Here is a 9,086-nt window from a genome sequence, read left to right as displayed (position 1 = left end):
AACCTCGGTTCGACTTACAGTGACACCTCATCATCTCCATTCCCTCGTTATCAGGGGTATGGACCTTTGGCAACCTCATTTGGTCGACCCCTAGGTTTTGGACTGACGTCTCAGTCAGTCCTAACTTTTACGTCAAGTTCAGTCGTCGTTATGAGACAACAGATGGACGAGAGTAATCATGAAATGGTACACATGCTAACTCAGTAAACAGGTATCATATTGAGGCCTTTGATCCAAGATTCGACGCAGAGTTACCAGCAATTGGCAACCCAAACGACAAGGATATGGTACTTTTTGGGAGCCCTAAGGGCTTCGGTCCATCGGAACCCTACGCCTCCTCCTCGACTGGAAACACCAGCTCAACAAGAGGAAATGACGGATGATATTGTCGAACAAGAATATCAAGAATTTGAACAAATCCCAAGGGTGGCACGAAGGCCCCCTGTGGTAATGGTTAACCGTAACCAGGATCCTGACCAGGTGGTCAGACAAGTTCGACACGAAGCAGCCATAGGGGAACAAAATCTAGAAGCTATCGTCAAATGGATCATAGTACGAAACGGAATAAGTCCCTGCCTACAGCGGCCGACTTACTCTTCACCTCTACCAGATTTTGACTTACAGACAAAAATGCCTAGGGGGTGGAAAGTCCCGAAATTTACCAAGTTCGCTGGGGATACTGAGGAGTCCACTATCGAACATGTGGTCAGGTACCAAACCGAGGCTGGAGACATAGCGAACAATGAGGATTTAAAGTTAAAATACTTCCTAAGTTCTATTACAAAGAACATATTTACGTGGTTCACAATGCTACCTCCACAGTCAATCCAAACGTGGACACAGTTGGAAAGATTATTCCATGAACAATTTTACATGGGGCAATCGAAGATTAGCCTCAAAGAACTAGCTAGCGTTAAGTGGAAGGTTACTGAGTCAGTCGATCAATACCTAAACAAGTTTAGACTGTTGAAAGCACGATGTTTTACTCAAGTTCCTGAGCACAAATTAGTTGAGATTGCGGCTGGGGGTTTAGATTATTCTATAAGTAAAAAGTTGGATACTCAGTATCTTAGAGATATGGCCCAATTGGCCGACAGAGTTCGACGTATCGAACGCATGAAAGCCGAGAAGTCCAAGACGGGTGGATATCATAAGAAGGAAAAAGTGTTTTATATCGCAGTCGAATGGGGTTCTTCCAACGACGAAGATATAATCGATAGAAGCGAGGTTAACATGGCAGAGCTTAAGCCCGGGCCTCCATATGCGTGTAAGGTCTTAAAATCCTCGAATGGGAAAAAACATGTCTGTAGCGAGGTATTCGTTACCATTAGAGATATTGACTAAATCCAAGGTAAATCATACAAGTCGAGTCGCCACCGCACTTCTATTTATCCAAAGGAATGGTTAGAAAGCGAACAAAAATCTAAAAGTTTTATCAAATCAAAAACTAGTAAAAGAGAATCAAAGATCTGGGTAAGGGGGTTGGTTATGCAATGGGAAGGTGTTAGGCACCCAAAACATCCTAGGTACTCCTAGGGAGCCCTTTTCATACTTGTGGTAAGGTTGTTGTTTTGTGAAAATTTGTTTGTGCAAACATGATTGAGGGGGGTGAGAAGAGAATATACAAGTTATTTACATTTTGTGTTTGGATGGATAAACCCATTGCCTACGTACCATCTTAAAAAGATTAGGATCAAAACCTCGTAGTTCGGGGTAAAAATCTCAAAACAAGTTGGTGAATTGATTAGTCCAAAAGCCTTAAGGTCTTTTGTTATCAAAGGGAGAAAACTCAACCTAAAGCCATAAATCTACCATGTGAGGATAGCTTCAACATGCTAGTGAGGGGTTAACCCTATAATAAGTATGGAAGACTCATTGTCCATCACTAAGGACATAGGTGAGTATTACATCTACCACAAAGATAACTCAAACCTAATAGCTAAAGGTTATGAAAAATTTGATTAAGGAAGTGGCCATTGAAACCACAAAAGTATTTGAATGGGTTATATTTACCAATGAAAAGTGTGTACAAAATATGGTCAAAGTTGACTTAAAGATTCAATTCAAAATGAGTATTAAGAAAAGAAAGTTTGAAAATCAAAAGCATAAGGCTTAGGTTTCTAATGTTTGAAAACAAGTGTTAGATGTTTGCACAAAAGTTTTGGCTTGGGTTAGAGTGGAGAGAAGAAGAAGAAGGGCTAAGGTCCTAAGTAATGCAAAAAGGTGAGGGATAAGAAACAAAACCACAATGGAGTTTCTCTCTTGAGATCATATTGATGATCCAAGTAGCTCCCATCCTTTGGAATAAGCAATCACACAAAGCATAAACTCAAACAATCAACAATCAAATGAACTCTTGGAAAGACTCCTCAATGCATCTTGGATCTCTCTCTCTTAGAAGCTCATGGTAATGGTTCCTCAAGCTTGAATCAAGATGAAATCCCTAGCACAAGAACACACACATCAAAAGGTTCTATTTACAAATCAAAGAATGGACAAGAGGGAGTTTAGAATATGGTCCTTTCAATGTTCATCTTCAAGATTAAGCATTCTAAAGGCCCCAATGTCTAGTTGCTCTTTGACTTTTTATAGCACTCTAAAGGCCCAATGCCTAGTTGCTATTTGACTCCACATTTGCATAAGGAAAGTCCTAAGATCTAAGTCCATTTTGTCCAATTCTTTGCATTTGGCTCACAAAAATCAAAACAAAACACAAGCACAACAGTATATACACAATTATGTGCTCAAGTGAGCAAAAGGCAAATGGCATTAACATAAACATGTGCTCAAGTGAGCAAAGGAAAAAACAAATGAATAATATGTACAAGAATAGTAAATTGCATAAAAGTAAAGTGCAAAAAGTAAATGTTAATTGTTAATGGTTAGTGTTAGTAGTTAGTGTGCCATAAGGCAAATTTAGCGCTATGTTAAGCAATCGTAATTGGACTTATGTAGAAGTCGCAAATATCTGAGGCCGGTCAATGATAATGTAGGCAACAACACAAGTTAGAAGTCTTGATTAGTGAACCAAGTTCCAACAACTTGTCATGCCAAAAAGAAGAAGAGAATTGATCTTGTATTGGTTTAAGTCCTTTGCATAATTTAGGAAACAACCTATCCTTAATGCAAAGCCATTCATTTGATCAATTGATCAAGATGAATTAGATTTGAATCAAGGAAGATTAAGCCTCCCTAATCAATGCTAACTTATCAACCTTCAACTCATTGATCAAAAAAGAAAAAAGAAGAAAAAAATGAAAGAGATGAATAATGGAAAAGGAAAATAGAAAGAATAAAGTGCATAAGGTGAAGTGAAATGTACCAATCCATATGTGTTGACCAAATGACATTGAAAGTCAAAGTCAAACAATGAGAAATCAGAAATAAGATGAAGATTGGAGGTCACACAATAAGCAAAATATTTTTGGCATTTTTAATATTAAAATAAACTTGAATTAAAAATAAAAGAAAGGTCAAACTTTAAAATCACTTCAAATCAACCTTGAGAGGTCCAAGTGATTTATCCCAAGTTCAACAAGGTCAAACAAAGTTTGACAAAAAAATTCAGCATTTTTAAAAGTCAGAAACTATTTTTAATCAATTAAAAATGAATAAAAATAACCTAATTGAACTAAAATCTCAAATAAATCTCAAATCAATTAAAAAATTGATGAGAATATTTTTCATAGATTCATCATCATTCAAATAGGTTGGGAAAATATTTTTGTATTTTTTGAATATCAAAAACTATTTAAAATGAATTAAAAATAACCAGAAAAGAGAAAATTCACAAAAAATATCAAATGAAAAAATAAAAAATATTAAAAATCAAAATTAGAAACTAGAAATTATTTGGGGAAAAATGCAATTGGTCCCATAATTTTTGGATTTAAAATGAAGAAGATATGAATTTTTGAAAATAATGGAAATAAAAGAAATAAAATCAGAAAATAAGAAATTCAAAAAAACAAGGAGTGTTAGATCTGAGCTCATTAATTGAGCTGGCAGATCATACGCTCCAGAAGCGCGCTTCCACCATAGGTCCAAGTCAATGCGCTACACATGGCATTATTAAAAGTCAAAAGATCCAAGGGCTGTGATATAAACTGGAGATCAGATCCAATGGTCCACAACGCATCTGGCAAAGGAACGACCACCGGAGCCACCTTCTTCTCCGGTGAGCATGAAGATCCCGGTGACATTTGCAGGTTTCAAAAGCTTAACCAAAATACACGATCCATACATCGTTGGAAAGCTGGGATGATGTACATCATCCCTGTACCACTCAATTCCACTCTAGATCTCTATATTGAGAGAAATCAGAGATGGAATTTCTGTGATGTTCAAGTGAACTTCATGGATTTCAATAATTGAGCATACAAAACAATTGCCTCTATGAAGAGGACTTCAGCCAACACAAAATCCAAGCAAATAGATCAATAATTGGTGAGATTCGAAGAAAAAACCATTTGAAGAACAACCTTGAATTCTGGAGATTTGAGCTTGCTTCCTTGCTTCCTTTGGCCAAACAGAAGATCAATGGAGTATGAGAGAGAGGTCTAGGAGCTTTAGATCCAAAGATTCAACCAGATGTAGTTGAATTTTAGATCTGGAAAAAAATGAAGAAAAGTGAAATAGCTCCTTTGGTGAGAGGTTAGGTTTTTAGTTCAGCAACATTTCAGGTTGATTCATGGATGAAATTTGAATGGAATGGAGCTCTTATTTATAGATGGAAAGGCAAGGCAAGTGTGATTCAATCCGTGTGCATGGAATTGGATATTCATTGCATGGGCTTGCATGATCATGAAAAAGACCCAAATTCAATGCCAAATGCAATCTGAAATGAATGTGAGATGATTTGGACGCGTAGCTTGGAGTGAATTGGCTTGTGCATGGAGTTTTGATGTGTTATGCATAATTGAACCAAAAACTTCCCCTCTTCGAAAATGTCATTTGCCAAATCCAAACATGAGCATGTGAGTAATGGTTGGAAAGGTTTTGATGTAAGGAACAATTGTTATGTTGGGCAAAAATCCATTTGAAGTGTGGAAATTGGTGAAATTTGAGTTTGAACTGCAAGGTGCAAAACATGTGAAGGCAAAGTTTCCAAATTTGGCCAATGTTCAAGCCCCTCTGTTTGGATGATGCAAGCCTCAAATGAAAACACCTCCAACATAAAAGTTGTAGATATATTCAAGAAAATCAAAATGGACTTAAATTTTGCATCATTTGAATTTTTGATGAAAGAGTTATGGACACTTGAAGTTGGACTTTTTTGCCTTTCAATGCATTTGGTCCAAAAGGACCTATAATGTCTTGCATTATCACATGTATTTCCTTTGAGATTTGGAAATTTTGTTCAACATAACATTTGAAGTAGACATCTTAAGCTTTCCAATGAATTTAATCCCACCTCAAAATCATAAAAAATGAATGAGTTATGTTCTTGGGAAGTTGACCTAAAATTAGGGTTTCAGTCAAAATGATCTATAATGTCTTGGAATGGGAGATGACCTTCCAAGCTTCAAATAAATTTTTTATGAACATGAAAATTTTTCATATTGTCCTTAAGAACATTTTTTCTTTTGGGATCATCTCCATTTGACCAACACATAAAGAGTTAGGTCTCAGTGCATTTCAAAATAGTCAGATGAATTTGACTGATCAACTTCTCAAGTCCATGACTCATATCTTGATGAATTGATGATTGAGGACACTCAAATAAGTTCAAATATGCATGAAATGATGAATTAAAGAACTTCCCTTGATTGTATTTGATCATGGGCTGAGGTTGCTTCAAGAGCAAGGCATTGTGGTACACAAATGAATTAGGGTTTCCTTTGGAAACAAACCTCAAACTCTTTGACTTGCTTTGATCAAAATGATGAATTGAGATGCTAGGGAGGAATATTTGATGGATGAGAGCTTTGGGAACCATTACCATGCTTGCTATCATCTTCACTTGGCCATATCTTTGTACCAATGATCTCCTTGAAGCTTTTAACCTTGTGATTGCTCAAGCTACAAACAAAAGATGTTAGTGACATATTTTTGTGCTTTTGGTTAGTGAACAAAATAAGACAAGCAATGATATACAAATCAAGCATGCTTGGTGATCTCAAACCACTCACAAGAGGTCCTACCCAAAGGTAAAGGGAACCAAGATGCTTATGATCCTTGAGGCAATGCAAATGCAATGTTATGATGCCATGAGGGATCTTAGGGACAAAATTAGGGTCTTACAGATGCCCCTATTTAAGGTTATTCTAGCCGGAGAAGTGAAGGTTAAAATCTTCGTCTCGACTGGGTAGAATGGGCTTAAATAATAACAAAGAGACGAATTTTGGTCCCTAAGAGACCTCATGATGCAGATGTATGCATGCAAATGGTAAAACTCTGTGGGGATATGCGTCCACAAATGCAAAGATCAGGAGGAAACCGACGATTCCTATGGATAATTCGTTTTATGGGGCAAAGACTCTACCGGGGAGTAAAGGGATGAAAACGCGTGAGCAGGTCACGACTTAAAACTTGCTGAGAGGCACGGAGAGAATCCATGAAATGAATCCATGGAAGGACTCGAGCTGACTCGAAGATGCATGTATTGGGGAATATGACAATACAGCAAAATTATCTGCAACGGATACTTCGGATAAAAAATCCGGACTCAGGTGGGGATGTCCACTGAGGACTCAGCTGAGGAAAAACAAATGAGGTATCACCGGTTACTGGGTAATAAACTTAAAAAGAGATCATGTGATCCCACCGACATCAGGATGAGGGAAAAACATGCTTCGGGAGAATGAATATCTAAGACCGGTATAAGGGTGAGAGATATCAATCAACCAAATCATCTGAGGAAGACCTAAAAGGTATATTTCAACTCAGGAAAATCTGACTCCACAGGGGACAAAAAGTCATAATAGGGAGCAGAAGGAGGGAACACCAGGGATGCCGGTTACTGGGCATATAATAGGTGACCAACCAAAGCGTGAATTGGGGAATATTCCCAAGACACTCATCATCCCAAAGAGGGCTAAAAGCAAACTCGATTATAGGATGGACATTCGATTCCAATAAAAGGGATACGAATCTTACTCGACTGGGGAAGAGCAGAGGACTTCAACCAGAGAGTGCATGAGATATATTATCTATTACCGTCAGAACGTAGATAATATACTCGCATGGAAGATTATCCACAACCGGGTACTGGGTTAATAAAGGATAAATCGACCGAGAGAAAAAGGCATCGGGATACCGAAACTAGGTATATAATGATGACCATTCAAGGGGAGCAACGAACATCACCGGCAATCGGCATATGAAAGATGACTTGCTGGGGAAAAACTGCTTAATCAGAGCAATTATCCAAGAGAAATGAGGGAATATCAACACCGAATATTGGATAATGATAACCGTCAAGGAGGGGATTACATCTACCAGATACTGGGTAGACAACCACGGAAGAGTAATCGTCATCGATTAGGATGAACAAAAGGTTAACTCCGCAAGGGGATGAAATAGGGTTTACAACTACCGGTATAAAGGTAGAAAACCACAGACTCCGCCGGGGATAAGATGAATGATTACTAATTATTGAGCAATTATTCATTTATACCACAGTGGAGTGCAGGGAACAGTCATAAGAGGCCAGTCTAGGATTAAACTAGATAGGCACGATGAAACAAAGTTTGTCCCTATGAGGATATAACTCAATGGGGAAGTCCACCCCAATATACGTGTTGGGAGGCAACAGAAACAACCATTATCCACGAGGATATAACTCGGTGGGGAACATGGAGGGAAAGATAAACACTTTCTGCTTAAAGGGTTGACTCTATATTGAGGGATCAGACACCGACATCTGCTTGGGAAGCATATTACCCACTAGCAGGGGATTAAAAACAAAGATATATGGCAAAGAATGCAATCATGGATATCTGAATGTCTGAAAACTATATGCACGCATGCATGGTTATGTATGATGAATGCTGACAAAAAGACATTTCTAACACAAATAGTTCCAAAGGATAAGTACACAAACATCCGGTACTACATCTCAAGAGATAAAGCCAGGTTCACCGGAGAGTATCCAATATGATGAGGGCAAGAGATACCAGGAAGCAAAGATCTCTGCAGAGGGATGAACATCAGTCATTCCAGCTGGGGGGCAGGAGTTATTGCACAGATAAAATCCGCCACATAAGCAACTCTACTGGGGAATCTATCCGAGGAGGTGGGGGGATCTGTGGGGAAACACCCACCAAACAGGAGGCTTCCAAGGTCACCGCCAAATACCGTACTACCAAAGAGATCACATCTGCTGAGAAGGAAAGGTCGCTACTCTACTGAAGGGAAGAGTGGTGAATATCTTACCAAACACTCCGCTTAGTAGAAAAAACCATAAAAGGCCCCGGAGGAAGAAGATACAAGCATGTCGGGAATATGAACAAATGTCTTACCCTGTTGGGGATCATACCATCCTTGGGAGAGCACCGAAGATCTCTTAAGTATCCTTATGTCATTGGGAATGTTCATTTTGTTTAAAAACAAATTATGAAAAATTCGATTATTCAAAACAATGATATTTTTCAATTAAAACATGTAAAACATTTGTTGAATAGAAACAAATAAGAGTGCAAATAATTGGATAAAAGGCTCAAATTTATTTGATGGAATGATAGTCTGCAAAATGGCAAGACTCCATAGATCTTTACAAATTTGAAATTGGTGATATATATTGGAAAAGGGCTACATTGAACATAATGACCATTTCTCCACCAATTCTGAATCCGATGTATTTGTAGCTTTGGTTGATGACGAATGAGCAAGAATCTCTGACGGATGACAGTTGTAGAACAAAGTCTTATCAGGATGCAGTTACTTGCCAAATCCCTATTTTTTTTGCCTAGATTTCCCCAGGATGAGGTACTCAATCTAGCGGGATATATATATTTTTTATGCCTCTAACTTTTGCCTGGATCACCCTTTCGGGTTTTCAATCCACCGAGACGCTCATTTTTGCCTAAGCCGCCCTTTCGGATTTTCAACTTAGCGAGCTATTCTGTTTTTATTTTTAGGCGAAG

At 38.2% G+C, this 9,086-nt stretch overlaps 1 protein-coding gene across 1 annotated transcript in view; it reads left to right on the top strand.

Moving 5' to 3' along the window:
• The first annotated feature begins 372 nt into the window (after positions 1–372).
• LOC127129458 (uncharacterized) overlaps positions 373–9,086 on the top strand; it is a 46,957-nt gene continuing 38,243 nt past the window's right edge. The window contains exon 1 of the mRNA XM_051058640.1: positions 373–1,314. Within this exon, the coding sequence (XP_050914597.1) occupies positions 373–1,314 (942 nt within the window). The remainder of the gene's footprint in view (positions 1,315–9,086) is intronic.

The sequence above is a fragment of the Lathyrus oleraceus genome, chromosome 3 (assembly GCF_024323335.1).
Source record: "Lathyrus oleraceus cultivar Zhongwan6 chromosome 3, CAAS_Psat_ZW6_1.0, whole genome shotgun sequence".
NCBI lineage: Eukaryota > Viridiplantae > Streptophyta > Magnoliopsida > Fabales > Fabaceae > Lathyrus > Lathyrus oleraceus.
Note: the sequence above shows the minus strand (reverse complement) of the source record. Positions and strands in the feature narration are given on the sequence as shown.